Source organism: Lissotriton vulgaris, chromosome 1_1, assembly GCF_964263255.1.
Source record: "Lissotriton vulgaris chromosome 1_1, aLisVul1.2, whole genome shotgun sequence".
NCBI classification, from domain to species: domain Eukaryota; kingdom Metazoa; phylum Chordata; class Amphibia; order Caudata; family Salamandridae; genus Lissotriton; species Lissotriton vulgaris.
In genome coordinates, this window is record NC_141685.1 from 1,071,573,472 (window position 1) to 1,071,590,441 (window position 16,970).

General features: G+C 41.5%; 1 protein-coding gene across 1 annotated transcript in view; it reads left to right on the forward strand.

Annotated features, from left to right (window-relative positions):
• The window catches only part of IFT27 (intraflagellar transport 27), a 138,109-nt gene that overhangs the window by 64,078 nt on the left and 57,061 nt on the right, over positions 1-16,970 (forward strand). The window contains exon 5 of the mRNA XM_086936458.1: positions 7,468-7,585. Coding sequence (XP_086792584.1) covers positions 7,468-7,585 — 118 coding nt within the window. The remainder of the gene's footprint in view (positions 1-7,467; positions 7,586-16,970) is intronic.

The window sequence follows — 16,970 nt, forward strand, 5'->3', positions numbered from 1 at the left end:
CATGCCTGGATGCAACGACAGAAGCAGTAAAAATACCAGTCGGGCGGGACACTATGCTTAGCACAGATTTTTAGCTTAAATGTTTTTAAGGCGCACTCATAATTTGACTGACCACGCCCCTTTAAGAGACCACCACCTCAGTTTGCTTTATCCCAGTTAAAGCCCTGGACCAAACATAAATGACTTGCGTACATAGAATAACACAATTTAGCCAATCACAAGAGGGAATAAAAGTGTGAGTTTCCTGTTTCGGGATAACAAAGGCTACCCATAAACTGTAAAAACCACCCAAATAATAAGTCTTTGAAAAGCTCCAGGCTTGCAGCATAAGTGGGGAGAAACCCTTGTTGGCGGAGTATGAATTAGTACAGTGACTTTGTATGAATTAATACAAAAATCACACTGAGAAGCTGTACAATTATAATCAAGCTCACTTTCTTGAAAAAAATAAAAAGAATGACGGACTAAATATACCAGCAAATGCTTTGGAATGGCTAAATCTTGCGATTTTAAATTATTCTGTATAATAATTCAAATATGTGAATGTTAACTTAAATGTATTGTTGATTGTATTGCACAATGTAAAATGACAAACCACTCTCCCGCAAGTGAGTTAAAACCACAGAGGTGTAGGCCTCCTGACATTCGAAACAAGAGTGTGTTATATTTCCCTACCAATATTAAGTAACCACTTTGGCGTAATTTCATAGTAGAAAGGAGAACTTCAGACTTTTTTTTTATAACGTTTTAGCTCCCATGATAATGTCTGTTGTTAGTCATCCTGAACTTGTATGGCGTTCCTTGCTAGATAAAACAAGTTTTCTGCGCGACTTTCTTTTCCACAAAGGGATAAATCATTAGCTATAGAAATGAATAGAAGGTGTGTATATAAAAAAAAATCTCTTAAAACCTGAACATGACCACCCATGCTCACAAATTAGCTATATATTTGATTCAGTGAAATGTTTATTGCTTTTGGCCAAGGTGTAGGCGTATCCTAAAAAAATAATTTAAGTTTGTAAATTAAAATCCCTGGGAAACGTTCGAATATTTTAATCTAAAGCAATGTTTAAGGATTACTGCTTTCTGAGTTAAGGTTTGCTCTTGCATCTTAAATGTCTGTCAGGCTTGTTGCCTACTTGTAGTCCAAGGTATTCTAAACCGTGATCTACATAGATTGTTGACCAACTTCAGGATTAGCCATGGAAAGTTTCCAGTTCATAGTATATATTTGGCAGTTCATTTGCCCTTAAAGCTTGTGAAATGTTTTTGGTTAATTTATGGAAGACAAAAGTTAAAGGCGCACACTTCTTTCAATGAGTAGTGGTGCGTGTTGATTGAGCAATTTGCCTGAAATGTCACCACAAGATTATATTTAGGATTTGATCGCTTGTAATTCTTTTCCCTAAAGCTTCCAGATTTAGGAATCCGTTGTGCAGCTAGATAATGCTACCACCTTTATCATGTTTTTTTTTTTTTAGTTCAAATCGTTTTTATTGAGAACATGCAGGGGCAGACAATACAAAAACCAAAAGAATACAAGGCGATGACAATCATAGGCATAGTTATATCCTGAGTAACATGACATGATAGTAATAATACAAACCATTCAGGATCGGTGAAAATTGAGATTAAACCCAGGTGGCACCATATACATAATAATAACAAAAGCGACAGCAATAGTAACAAATTAAAGAAGAAAGGGAGAAAGAAAAAGAACAATAAATAAATGATGACAATTAATATAGCCTTATGAGAGATATTGCACCAGTAACAGAAAACATATCTGCATCAAGTGTGAGTTTAATAATGTCAGAACTGCTGGTAAGCAAATCTAGTAGACGCAAGGTATATCATGGTTATGAGGAATCTGAAACATAATATGCATAATATTAATTGAAAGCTCATGGTGGGTCGTAGCATAGTTCTAAGGAGTCGAGAGAGGCCCATAATTTGTTATGCGATTTACGCCATGGTGAAGTATTGAGTGCCTCATTGTCCGCTCCTCTTAGTGAGAACAGCCACTCTTGCCACATTTTAAAGGAGACTTCATTGGTACTTTTCCATTTACTTAGGATAACTTTGCATGCTATGTGTGAGCATGAGATCCATTAAATGCCGATCTTGGACATTTCCAAGATGAGGATCTATAGCCCCTAATAAAACATAGGCCAATTCTCTAGGTGGGCGCTAATGAAAGGTTCTTTGTATGTAATTATAAATCTTATCCCAATAGGATTGTAGCGACGGGCAATAAAAAAGCATGTGAGCCTAGTCACCTACTTGAGACTTGCAATTCCAGCATGTGGGGCTATCGTTGAGTTTAAGTTTAAAGATTTTCTCCGGGGGGCAATACGTTCTGTTTATTAACATTAATTTGGTTTGAGAAAGTTTAGGCGAAATTTTGTTAGAGAAAGGGGTCAGGTATATCTTCTCCCAGTCAAATGGTATATTGGTAGAGTTTTTTTTTCCTTTTTCCCAAGACGTTTTGCACTTCCTGTGTGCTTTTTGTGAGTTTGGGGAGAGGAGTTTATATATCTTTGAAACTGTGTGTCCCGTTTTTATGAGTTGAGACAGCTTGCCGCTTATTGTGGGGTCGGATGGGGAGATGGCACGAACTGATATTAGTGATTTGAGTTGTAGGAATCTATAAAAGTCCATAGGTTTAAATCCGTATTGGGACTGTAAATTGGAGAAAGGCAAAGGCGAAGAGCCCATAAATAGATCTTTGACTAAATTCACCCCATTTTTTGACCAGTGTTCCCAGTAGAGGGACCTGCCACCTATTTTTAAGCTCGGGTTATGCCATAAAGAGGCCAGATTTGATTTGTGTATTTTGACCTTGACTTTGGAGTTCTTCTCCAGGCTTAGCAGCTCCCTCTTAGTATTGAGCAAGATGTATCTAGAGTGGGGAAAGGCAGAAATATCAGTCATCAGTATTGCAGAGAGAGGCATATTGTTAATGATCGCTCTTTTTTATGTTCACCCAAACAGGAGTGTAGTCCGAGTGAGGGAGAAGCCAGTTAGATCCCTGTTTACATAAGTATGCAGTCTGGTAGTTCCTGAAGTTCGGCAGCCCTATACCCCCCTTATCTTTAGGTAATTGAAGTTTGCGTAAAGAAATCCTTGGTTACTTGCCCAGCCATAGAAATTTATTAAAAAGTTTATACACCTTTTTTAAGAATTCGTTTGATAATCGCATAGGCAGCATACAGGTGAGATAATTAACAAGAGGGGTTATCATCATTTTCAGCGTTTCTGCTCTACCCCACCATGACAGGAATTTTGGGGACCAGCCGTCTAACAAGGATGATATCTTTTTGTAAAGGGCGTGCTTGTTTGTTTTAAGGGTGTTGATTAGATCCTTCTCAAATTCCAGACCTAGGTACTTAAAGCATTTAGGTTGCCACAGTAGGGCTGAATTACCCATAATGCTTTTGTCGCCGATGTTGTTTAGGAGTTTCACTTCTGCTTTGTCCTTATTTAGCTTGTAGCCAGACACTGCAGCAAAGTCTGCTATTGAGGAATCAGAGCTGAAATTGCGGCCTCCGCGTTTTCAGATATTACTAAGACTTCGTCCGCGTAGGCCGTTATTTTAACTGTGTATCCGCCAAAGCTAACCCTTTTGATTTGATCATTAATCCTAAGGTGGTGAAGGAAGGGTTCGATAGCGAGCAGGAAGAGAGAGGGTGAAAGGGGACAGCCCTGTCTCGTACCCTGTTCCAGTTTGAATGAGGATGAAAGGCAGCCACCCGCTCTTACCCTGGCTGAGGGGCTGGAATATAGAGCCATCACCATTCGGATAGTACTCTCCTAATTTGAATTTATTTAAAGCGGCTTCCAGGTAGGTCCAGTCAACCTTGTCAAAGGCCTTTTCGGCGTCTAAGGTGACTGCGACAGTTGGGGAGTCGGTTAAATTCGCCCTTTCTAATGTGCGCTAGGATGCATGTATTGTCTCTGGATAGTCTGTTTTTTAGGAAGCCTACCTGTGATGGGTGAATGAGTTTGGGCAGGAATTTCTGAATCCGTTTAGCGAGTATCATAGCGTAAATTTTACAATCGAAGTTAATTACCGAAATTAGCCTGTAATTTTTCGGGGATGACGGGTCCTTTCCCTCTTTTGGTATTACCGCTAAGATAGCTTCAGCCGGGGTACCATTAACTTGACCGCTATTAGTGAATTCCTCATACACGTCTTTCAGGGGCTCAGATAGTATTGGGGAAAAGCTTTTATAAAACATGGCGCTAAACCCGTCTGCCCCGGGGGCTTTCCCGGTTTTAAGAGTTTAAATTTCATTTTCTATTTCCTGGGCGGAAATGGGAAGGTTACGTTCTGATTGGTCTTGTACTGAGAGTGAGGGAAGTGTGCAGGTATTTAAGTACTCCTCTATTTTTTATCTGTCAAGATCTCTGTTTTTGCTATATAAGGTGTTGTAAGAGTCCTTGAAGATGTCTGCGATTTTGGTGGGGTCAGAGTGGGACATCCCGGACTGATCCGTTAAACTCTTAATTGCTGTTTGTTGTAATTTAAATTTCAGGTAAGATGCGAGGCTCTTACCTACTTAATTTGAATCTCATAACCTAAAAATTTTTGGAGTCTTTAGCCAGATTCCTGCTCTTTCTCTGACTATTTCATTATACTCCTATTTTTTATTCATTATGTCATTCATAATGAGAGGATCTCTGGAGAGTACATGTCTTTTTTCCAGGGTTGATATTTCCTGTTCTAGGCGTGTCAGTTTACTATTGGCGTCTCTGTTCATGGCTGCTCGTATTTTAATTATTACGCCCCTAATGGTGCTCTTAAGAGCCTCCCACCTTATAAGGTCAGAAGTTTCCCCCTTTTTATTAATTGTAAGATACTCTCGTATAGCCTTCTCAATAGTTTGCCTGTGAGCTTCTTTCTTTAATACTGCGTTATTGAGTCTCCACAAGTTCGTTTTTTTAACCTCATTCTGTATTGCTAGGGACATCGTTATACAGGAGTGGTCTGAAATAACTCTTGGTTCAATCGAGGTTTCTTCGATATCAGAAGAAGTGTGGTCGGAAGTAAGAATATAATCTATACGTGAGTATGTGTTGTGGGGAGGTGAAAAGAAAGTGTAGTCTCTTTCTGTGGGATTCTGTAGTCTTCATGAGTCTATCAGGGTGAAACGAGTGCAGAGGTTAATGAGGGCTTTATGAGAGGCGTTTAAACGATAGGGGCAACAAGAGTCTCTGTCTAACAGCGGGTCTAGGGGAAGATTAAAATTGCCACCCATAATGTGTGTTGCGTTATCCGGTATCGTATCAATGTGTTCGCACAACTCCTTCCAGAAATCCGGGTCATTTTTATTCGGGGCATAAATATTGGTGACATAAAAATTCCCTGTTGTCTTTCGAGAGTTTTGTTAAAACCCATCTACCTTTAGCATCTGCAGTACTCTGTAATATGTCAATATTAGATTTTTTTGCAATTAAGGTCAAAACCCCATTTTTTTTCCCTAGGGCCTCTGAGACTACTACTAAACTGTACGTTCTGTTCTTCATTGAATTGAACTGTGGCGAGTCAATTTTCGTTTCTTGGAGTAATATTATGTCACCCTTTTCTTTATAAACATAATCAAGTATCTTACTCTTTTTGATCGGGTGATTGATGCTTTGACGTTCAGTGAGACAATTTTAATAGTATTGCTTTTGTGATCCATGGCACTAGAGGGAGTTAGCATTGACAACAAGTCGTTCTACGCGCATATTATTTAACCATATTTACAAAGACCACCTGCGGTAATGGGCACTTGAGCCAAGAGGCAAACGATTGATGAACAAAAACGAAAGCAATAATGTGGTGAAAGCCTCCTGTACCGATGCACAGAGACTCAAATTTGGTTCTGTCACTAGAGCACGAAGTGCAGTTACATAAGACTAAAATCAGACTGATATGCAAAAATAAAAGGAAGAAATACAACAACACAGACAGGGTCACCTCCCAATCCCCCCACTCCCCAAACCCTCCCCACTCACCCCAAAAGTAATCCAAAGACATGGTGACAAGGAAGAAAAAAGCAGCATGTTTTTTAAAACTTGATTTAGCATTTTGTTAGAGACAAAACAATGCACTGAGATGCATAAAATCATTTTGCAAGTACAAAAAACAAGGCTAACGCAGCTTGTCGTAGTCTTAGTCGGTGCTGCGACATGGCTACATAGTACATAAACAGATTCTTCCAACACCCAGCTTGATCGCCTCAACAGAGGCCGCACCCCCCGAGACATAAACCGAACCCATCTCAATGACAAATATAGAAACAGACTGAAATCATAACAAGGTGCAAGTCTTGTGTCGTGTGTTACTAACAATTGATATGTACATTGAATCAGCCTAACCCACCTCGGTCGGGACTATACCCTGCTCCTGTTGCGTGGGGGGGGGCGAGGGGTCTTGTTGCTTGTTGCGCCCCCCCCCCCCGCACAGCAGGTGAAAACGCCCCGCAGAGAAGGGGTTAAGGGAGACATTTCTCGTTCCAGCGCAGCAAGCCGCCCACTGCTCATCCGTTATTGGGTTACCCAAGTCAGTTTCCCCAAGCGCTGCGCACCTTGTCATCATTAAAAGGGATGGTGGCAGCTCACGCCTTGTAGAGCTGAGATATGATATGTACCCCTCTCTCGCTATCGATCACTATCGTGAGCGGGGGGAAGAACGGGGGTTCTAGAGGATAATCCAGGAGCTTTCTACAGAAGGGAGGTGGTCCACAGAGGAATCCAAGTCCACATTAGTTTTCACAGGTTTTTGATCGTGATAACACACTCAAGAAAACTCTGGACCTCTTGAGTTTTCAGACAGTAAGGTATTTGAAAGGGATGATGAGTGTGTTAGACGTTACATCTTGGTGTCCTTAGGCTCAATCCTTTTTTGTATGAATAGAATCAGAAGAGTCCGTGCTTTATAGAAAAATTGCTCTTTATTTGTGTGGATAAAAACGTAGACAGCCGACACGTGTTTCGCCCCTGTGGCGAATTGCGCCAGGGCTTTTTCAAGGCTATTTACAATGTTATGTGTTCTGTAAACTTCCTCATTATATACACAGTGTTTTTCAACATTTGATCCGGTTTGTAAATTTATTAGGGGTTGAATCCCTAGTGTATTCCTCAAAGTCTCTCGTTTCTTCTCCCGTTTCCACGAAAACGGCCGTCTACGTTTTTATCCATGTGTTTTCCTAACCGTGAGGTCATGCTGTCTTATCTTCAAATCCCTCTGCTCCCCTTCAAGGTGTTCTGTGAAATTATGGTTGAATCGTTATATCCGCTGTATCCTTTACTACTTGTAACCGGGTGCAAAACAACCATTTTAGAGAGCATTATTCCAGGTAGGTAACTTTTGACGCTCCTCCACCACTCCTCATGCCTTCTGCTCCAGAGAATCACAAATGTTAGGCCGCCTGCACATTGTGTTTGTTACTTTATCGGTGCCTTGTCTTTTCCTTGCAGTGGGAGCAACCAGATGTCTTTTGCCTGGTCTTTGACATCACCAGTGAGCAGTCGTTCAACAGTTGCACAAAGTGGCTTGAGCGTGCAAAAACCCAGAGGCCCTACGCCCACCTCCCTGGTAGGTGTGCTTTTCTTTTGTCACCTCTCCTCTTATTATGCACCTTTCCACTCTTTGTCCTCTGACTCTGTACACTGCTTCTCCTTTCTCTCGCATATATGATGGTCTCCACTTGATCCACACAATGAAAATGTCCATTGATTCATGTGCTTTGAATGTTCCCAGCTATCAGGGAGGAGTTTTAGCAAACATAACTATTTTCATAACTGAACACGGATGTAGTGTGGCTTCGATTTTTATAGGTTATTTTTAAAATAAATAACCTTGTTTACACTATCACTGCAGGACCTCTGTATTTTTAGCCAACATGATTATCCCTTTTCTTAGAAAAACACTTTTTATTGCAACATTACATGCGTTTCCAGCTTGTCAGTGAGATATCAACGATCTCTTTGTCTCTTTTTTTGGTATCACCTGGGTGAATTTTCCCTCTTGGGCTTCTTTTTAGTCCGTGGATGCATGGTCTTAAGTTTAAGCATTTTTACCCTCACCATTTTATTTAATTTTGTTAAAAAAAATAATCACCTTGATGGTTTTAGAAAAACGTTAAGGGTGTGTGTAGTTGGTTAATGTAGCGTATGTTCACTCCAATTTTTTTTTAAAGGAAATGTTGCAAAATGTTCCACAAAAAGTATGTTTTGTGACAAAAACAGCATAGCCTACCTTTTTAAAATATGTAATTTTGATCACTTGGAACATCTACAGACTTTTGAAGTTGTGAACGTATCAGAACTTTACTTGCTGAAGTTAAGTGTCACATGAGTCTTGAAAGGAGACACCACACAGACTTGAAGGAAGCATACATGCTCCTTCTCCTGCAAAACTTCCATACGCGAGTCTATAGTTGGTGAAGCCTAACATGATCAGACCTGAATGAAAGGCACAGGTGTTAAAGACAGCTTGTAATGTCTCCTTAATCCAGTTTTTTTCAATTCCAGTCAAATTTCCAAGAGTAAAGAACACCTCTCTGATGCTTTTCTTTCAAGGCAGCCGGTGTCTGCTCTTTACCAAGTAGAGTGCAAACAGCTGGGTCCTCATGGCTGTAGGTTCCACAGTCATTAAGATTCCAGCAGAATCGTTTATATCTGCTCCAACCTCAAGGTATACCATCTTTCCTCCTTGCCTTTTGGGTAAATGGCTTTTATATTTAGTTTATTTGTGAATCCGTCTTTGCCATGTCAGGTTGCTGCAGGTATAGGGGGATGGGAGAGTAGGACAAAGGTGGAGAGTATACTTTTAATACTTGATAGATTCTTAATACTCTGACAATCCTAAATATATAACTACTTGGAGTCCTTCGTTCATTACTGTTTGGTGGAAACTGCAGATGTTTGGTTCTTTTTGGTACTTGGAGTCCTTCGTTCATTACTGTTAGGTGGAAACTGCAGATGTTTGGTTCTTTTTGGATCTGATGTAGTATTACTGAAGCCCAAGAGCTGGGTTCAGCATGTTCCCTCCCTCTGGGCGTAGATGTCTTCAGGTTCTGCTCCCGTAGTTTTCTTGATTGAATTTTGCAGGTATAATGTTGCCTTGTGCAGCATAATTTAGATTTTGGATGGGTGAGATGATCTTTCTAGGAGACCAGTATCTGTAGAGATTGTGTGTCAGGCACAGCATCTTTAACATCTTAAAACTGGCCCTCTAGTTCATCAAGGGATAGTGTGAGGACTGCTGGGTCCTGCTGTGGTGTGGGTAATGCTTTTTAGGCTTGGAGTGAGTCTGGTTGCTTGCTTAGAGAGTGGCTGACCAGGCATTGTGCTGAGCGGAGGAAAAGGTGAGGCAGAAATCGCAGAATAAACAAAAGGATTAAGGAAAAGCAAGAACAAGTGTGTGATAGGCCTATCAGCGGTAAGTTCTGTGGGTGGCTTGGGGTAGAATGTTGAATCCACTGTTGAAATATCCTTGGAATACAAATGTGATGTGATGTAGAAGGGTCAAGGCAAGATATTGGCTACAATGTGTCACTGATTCTGACTGTTGTTGGACTCCAGATGTTACATCATATTTCCTGTGGGAAACAGTGAAGGAGGGGTCTATGTCATTATGTATGTAAATGTAAATGTATAGGCATTTATATAGCGCACTACTTACCCGTAGGGTCCCAAGGCGCTTCGACCGCTGTGAAACCCTTCCTGGCTTCCCTGAGAGATGGTCCCTTATTGGGTATCTCCAGGGTGAGAACAGGCATCCCCGGCGGTCTGGTGGGGCCGTTAGTGAAGATGTGGCAAGCTAATGCCCAGAGTTGCCGAGTGTGATCGCTGATCAGAGTGGGCACCGAGGCGAGAGAATTATCGAGTCCGCTGACCCTGGTCCAGAAACCTGCCGCGCCGGGAATCGAACTCTGGTCCCGGGCCGTCCTCTGCTCTTGGGTCTGCCGCCTCTAACCAGTGAGCCACACTACTTCATGTGTTATTCTCATTAGATCCAGGGTTTTAACCTAAGGACAACTCAAGGTCAGATAATGCTTGTGGGCTTTCTGTTTAAATAAAGCTAAAATTGGATAGTTTCATTGAGCTCAGAGTATTCTAGCAGCAGTCACGTGAAGACAGTAGCTGGTGAGTTTAGGTGGGTGAAAAGGTTGACAAAAAGATCACAACCTGGCTATCTTTTTAGACCCCATATGTCTTGAAATTCAGTATTAAATACTACCAAAACATGTTCCTTGGGCACATTTAAAAAATGGCAGATTTTATGGCCAGATTGCGAAAATTCCTGTATTTTGTCTGTCTACACCAAGCCATTCTGACTGGCTGCTGTGAAAAGGGCGATCTTGGTAGGGAAACGTGCTCGGATCAATGCATTTACACCACACTGGATTCCGTGGGTCTCTAGGTTACAGAAATGCCCAGTGTCCCTGAATGCCGGCTGACCCCATGCTGAAATGTTGCAGATATTGTCCTATGAACTTGTCTCTTTTCAGGATCTTTAGCACTTTGACGTGATTCTTCAGAAGTAAAAAATGACCTACTGCCGGAGAAGCTAGAAACCTTTTTACAGTTCACCCCTGCAAATCACTAACAACTATAAAGTCTTCTGCCAACCAGAACACAGTTCAGTAGCTGGGGCAACATCGACCACTCACACAAGGGCTGCAGCAAAAGCCAGTCGTCTACCAGCTGATCAGAGTCAATCCTCCTTCAGCCTTTCTGTCCTGAGATCACCGGAGGACTGCCTTTCTGACCCTTCACCACCTTTCCAAAGCAAAGAGAAGCAGGTTTCCTCAGTTCTTTTCCAGACAGATAACAAGCAGATATCCACCTTTTCTTCTTCTGGTCTCCCCCCATTTCATTTGTATTCTGTGAGCTGTTGGGAAGTATTTCTGGGTCAGCACACTAGCAAGTGATTAGTACAAGTTCTGGGTCCAATCATACTATAATCCCCTTACACAAAGCATCAACCTGCTTTGCCTCCACTTTCTATTATTTTTTGGTAAACTATCCCTGTAAGCCTTGGTCTGGGGATCGGTCAAAGTAGCAAAACCCAAAGACCAGTGTATGGAAGTAAGAATTTCCATCCATAAATCATTTACTTAAATGCGGGTGTATATCCCTAAAAAGAATCAAACTGGTGTTCCTGAAGGCAAGAACCACCACCTTTCACCGGCAGCTTGGCTAGGAGCAGAGCAGCTGCAAGGTCCCTTAACACAATAGTACTGTTCAGCATAAGCCTGCTACTCAGGAAGCTTCCAGTCAGATATTTGTTAGGGCCATCTACTGCTCCTTTCCACTAGCACATGCCACATTCCAAGATAAGTAGTCGGTGATTATTCATCTCACATTTCAGGTCCTAGGCTACTATCTTCTCTAGGAAGGGGTTTGTAACACCTTGTCGAAGAGCTAATTACTGCCACTGGAGGTAGAGAGAGACCTGCAGAATTAAATCAAATAACTTTTAGATCGGCAAGCGGAGATTAACTCGTTTTTGTAAAATCTTGTTTGCAATATAGTAAACAAAAATCTGTATTCACCACTGGATTAGTTGTGTGAAACATTTTATTGTAGTGGATGGTTGGATGGCTTTTTCCTAGCTTGGCCTTTGGGAAAATAGATTACTTGTAGCCTAGGAAAAGGCTTCCGCAGCCTATGCGGTGGAAAAGAGCCTTTGGCATTATTTTACTTCAAGAACACACAAGTCTAACTATTGGACCTCTCAAACTTTTAGACATTGTCCTCAAAGCTTGCAGACTGTGCTAATATAAAGAAGCATTGCCAAAGCCAATAGGTCTCGCTTATGCAAGGGTTATTGGCTTTAACAATGTGTTTTAGCCATGTTGTACTCCAGCGTGGCTGCTGGTCAGCATGTCTTAAAGTTAATGGCATTGAGGAGAGTGGCATGGAGTGTCGTGCAGTGTAGTGGCGAAGAGTGTAGTGGCATAGAGTGGAGTTGTGTAGAGTGGAGTTGTGTAGAGTGGCGTATTGTAGAGTGGCGTATTGTAGAGTGGCATATTGTAGAGTGGAATAGTGTACAGTGTATTGTTGCAGAGTGGAGTGATGTAGAGTGTAGTGCTGTAGAGTGCTGCAGAGCACAGTGGTGTTGAGTGGTGCGGTGTAGAGTGCAGTGACGTAGAGTGGAGTGCCGCAGAGTAGAGTGGCACAGGGTGCATTGGCATTGTGTAGAGTGGGTTGAGTAGAGTGGGGTTGAGTAGAGTAGCGTTGGTAGAGTGCAGAGTTGAGTACAGTGGCGTGCAGTGGCATAGAGTGGATTGGCGTAGAGTTCATTGGGGTAGAGTGCAGAAAAGTATCACTGGGTAGAATGCAGTGGCATAGAATTCAGCATCGTACAATGCAGTGACGTGTATTACAGTGGTGCATAGTAGAGTGCAGTGGTGTAGATTGTAGTGATGCAGAGAAGAGTGGCTGAGAGTGCAGCAATGTAGTGGTGTGGAGTAGTGCAGAGTGGCATAGAGTTAAGTGATGTAGAGTGCAGCGGTTCAGGGTAGAGTAGAGTGCAGTGCCGTAGAGTGGAGTAGAGTGCAATGACAGTGAGGTCAGTGGCGTAGACTGCAGTGGTGCAGGGCAGAGTGCAGTGGTTTAGAGTGGATTAGAGTGGTCCAGGGTAGGATGCAGTGTTGTAGAGTGTAATGTTGTAGAGTGTAATGGCATAGAGTGTTTTGCCGTAGAGTAAAGTGGTATAGAGTAGAATGGTGAACAGTGAATTGGTGTAAAGTGCTCAGGCGTAGAGTTGAGTGGTACAGAGTAGAGTTAATTGGCATAGAGTACAGTGGCATAGAGTGCAGTGTTATAGAGTGGAGTTGTGTAGAGTGAAGTGAACTGGAGTGGTGTGGTGTAAAGTGCATTGGCATAGAGTAGAGTGGTGCAGCGTAGAGAGGTGTAGAATGCAGTGGCGTAGAGTGGTGCAGAGTAGAGTAAAGTAGAATGGAGTGGAGTGGCGTAGAGTATGCATGGTGTGTTAGCAGACTGTCATTAGAAAACACATTTTCAATGGAAATTATCATTAAATTTGCACACATATACAGTTTTACTAAAAATACTATACAGTGCACAAACAATAAGTGGAAATGGCATCACTAATGTATTGATCTGTTTTGATCATATTAACCCTTTTACTGCGGGGACAATTCCGCCACAGTGTGGCACGTTTGATGAGTGGGCGGGGTTGTGTCGACCAACGGACGTGTGCAGCACTACTGAGGTAGTGCACCCGACGGCCGTTGACCGACAGAAGCACGCAACAGGTTAAAGTATTTGTTTCCAGCACACTTCAAAATTAACAAAAATATGCCTCATTTGTGGTTTCCTAATTCTGATATATTCTGAAATACTCACACAGTTCATTTAAATGTGTGCTACAAAAAAACATTTCCTACCCCCTGTACCCAGCAAGATTGTCACATAAATCCTCTCACTTTGAAGTCTGAGAAAGAAAAGTAAACCCCAAGCTCCCTTGGAAGACAGAGCTTGACATTTGACCTTTGTCTTTTAATGCATAGCAAATGTGACAAGATAAGAACAAGATTTCCAGGTCTGTTTACAGAAAAGAGCACTTATGGAAGAATACAAGGAGAGGTAGTGTGAGAAGTGTTTATTCATTGGAAAGGACAAAATGCTGGACAGACTAAAACAAATGCACCAGGAAATGGAAAACTAGAAGATGTGACTTGCAAACCACGAAGTCAAAGTTAAGCAACAAGCGGAATGCATTCCCAGGGAAGCTTTCTGAATATCCCCAAGATGTCTTTTGCAAACCAGACAGCTGCGCTGTGTGTTAGGAGTCGACCTAAAAACGGTTATGTTGAACAGATGTCTGTCATAGGCTTGCTGATAGCAGCATAGGGCTATATTGGCAGCCTTGCAGCCATACTTTCAAAGTCACTCATGCGAGTGATGAAAGTCTACACCGCAGCCCACGTGTGGCATCCATCTATTGCGCTACAGGTGGTATTTCTTCACAATTGCTCTGGCGCCTTACCTTAAAACTAGACAAGGCAATTTGGCTCAGCCTTTTTGCTACCACATTTAGAGGGCAAAGCACATACATTCACCCACAACTGTTTATCAGTTTCAGTTTCCCGGTGCCCAGGTCCAAATTATGCTATTAATCTAGTGTCATTAAAGAAAAAGAAAGTGGGAAGACCGCTCAAAATGACTTCTTGAACCCACCAGTCGAACCGAATGGTCATAGCTCAGGGACTGTTGGGACTGGCTTAAAGAATGTACAATCACATTGCTGCTGTTTCTGCAATGATTAGCCATCCTTTCAATAAATGAGAATGGGTCCTGCAAGTTGCCCTTTAGAATAGCCAGGGGACCAGCCGCCTATAAATCCATGTGGGTCAGTATTCGAGCAGTAGTCCATGGGTACAACTTGTTATTTGCTTATTTCAACTTTGTTGTGGTCCTTTGAGAATTTTTGTGATTCGACGTACAAATAGTTTTCTCTTACCTTTGAGGTTCATCCTGGTTTCCAAGAAAATAAAATCCACATTCTTCAGGAACCGCACAGTGGAAGTTATGCAGATTTTTGGAATCCTTGAGACTTTTCAGTATATCTGGGTGAGCTAGTTTGGTAGGATTCCTCATCGTCTGGATTTTTGTGGTGTCTTGGAATTTGGGTGTGGGCTGCGCGTCATTGCATTGTGCACACTGCTGTGCCATTCAATTCACTTCTTCTGCTTTCTTTACAATACAAATGCACTACAATACCGAGTGTTTGCCCCCCATTCAATTTCTTGCGGTGCATTGAAGCTTTCCAATATATTTTTCTGTTGGTTCACCAGGAAAGCACAGGGCTTTGCTGCAGTGGGATTGCACCTTCTTATATTCTCTCTCCTAGCTGGGGTGGAGGGGGTAATTGTGGGTGGCTGGTTGGTGGCAGCCGAGATCACAGTGAATGTTACTGGCAATTAATGTTAAGCTGTGAGCCCTTCCTGGATACAAAAGACTGACCCAAATGGGTATGACAACTCCGGATCTACCTATGTGTCTGTGTGTGGGCCATGAAGTGTTTAAACCATTTTTGTGCTTTGTGGCATCTGTGCAGATTTTTAACAGGTTTTGCCTAGACCCACTTAGTTGTTCGCCTTTTTCTTCCAGATGCTCACACCCAGGAACTAGGGCACAGGGTATACATATATATGTAAAGACATTTGATTCATTGTAACATTCTCTTTGACGCGTGTAAGTCTAAAGACTGTAGGCAAACCTTTATAAAGTACTGACACCAGAGGGCTTCCCAAGGCAGCTAAGATGTCCTAGACGTTCCCCACAGATGAACATTGTCTAAAGGCCCATTATTGTTTTGAGTACAGCTCCCTAAGCAATATAAAGACATATGGAATGGCATATCTGCTTCAGAATGCGCCTAAACCTTGTGGTAGAACCACTTTACATGCCATACTTTTTATTTCTATAAATTCTTCTTTTTACTAAAGCAGCAATTAGGTAGCACTAAGTTTATTTGGTGTTATTACTGTGTGTCATATTGTGTCTGAATTTCAATCCTGCCATTCCCTCCTGGAGTAAGCCTTGTCTTTTCGCTCTGCTACCTTCTGGAGAGTCCAGTGTTCAGCGGGGGCAACTTTGTTATTGGTTTGCATTGCAAGAGTAGCTGAAATTCCAGTAGTAACCAGCAGTACCCCAGCAAGGATACTAATCACTTACCACTAACTGCTTTGGGACACAGAGAAAAGACCTTCCTTGAAAACCATCAAATATTTCCTAGATTGATGCCCTTGGTTCGTGTGCAGATTAGATTCAGTTTAACTTAACTTGCTCTTGATGGCTTCTCCCCCATGACATCTCCTGATGTGAACTCTCTGGGTTTCATTCTGGACCCTGCTATATCCTCCTCGCATAAATACACTGGCAGTCTATCAACTTCTCTTTTGCACTCTTAAAAACATATCAGAATCCTTCTAAGCACAAGGCCACCTTAACAACAGGCTCACCATTTCCTCCCAGAGGAAGTTTGATCACTTTACACCCCTATTTTATTTTACGAGTTCACTGTCTAGTTTTGGAAGTAAAAGTTACATTTAATATCAGTACTTTGATTAGAAAGCTATTTACTTTTACAAGACACTCTTACTTGGCAGACCTTCAACTAGTCTCGGGAGGGAAATTAGGTTTTAGGAGTAGGAGCTCACTTACTGGAACAATCGAAATTCAAAACCTCATGCAATGAAAAACTCCTCCGAATCATCTACTCATGTCCATTGAACTGAGAACTTTACCAATCCGTCTGTCCTTTAAAGGAGACTGGAAACTCATTTATGCACACATTTAAATTATTTCTTCCAGTCTATTGATGAAGTTCCGGAATGTATAATTTCCTACCATGTTCCAATTTGTATAGTCCTTCTCCAATGTTTCCTCCATACTATCTATAGTACGGTTTACATTTATTGCTTTCTAATAGACCGCTGTACATCCAGCAATAAGAAAATTGTACAAACTACACATCATAAAACAGTTACATAAATGTAGGGAGAGAAGGTGAATATATATTTTTTTTAAACGCCTCCAATGACCCTGCATGTCAAAGTCAAAAACAGCTTTATTCAGTGTAAAGTGTACAGCCATAAAAGCATACTTATAAAAACAAAAAATAAAAAAATACAATATGCAGGTTAACATTTTCAGATCATATACAGTAAATTTTTGTAGAGATGCCAAGGGATCATTAATACATGTAAACATATTTAAGAGTCAGGGAGGGTAGTATACTGGTTAAAAGGTATTCCTAATAACATACAATTATTTTATAAAAATATCAGTGCTTCCAAAAATTCTATAAAAGATTATTAAATACAGCAAAAAAACAAGTGTATTGTATACAAATTCATTAAAATAATTTAAATCGGGTTTACATCTTCATTTACGCCAAAATACAATAAATCCAGGATAAAGTGGACTATGTGCAAACA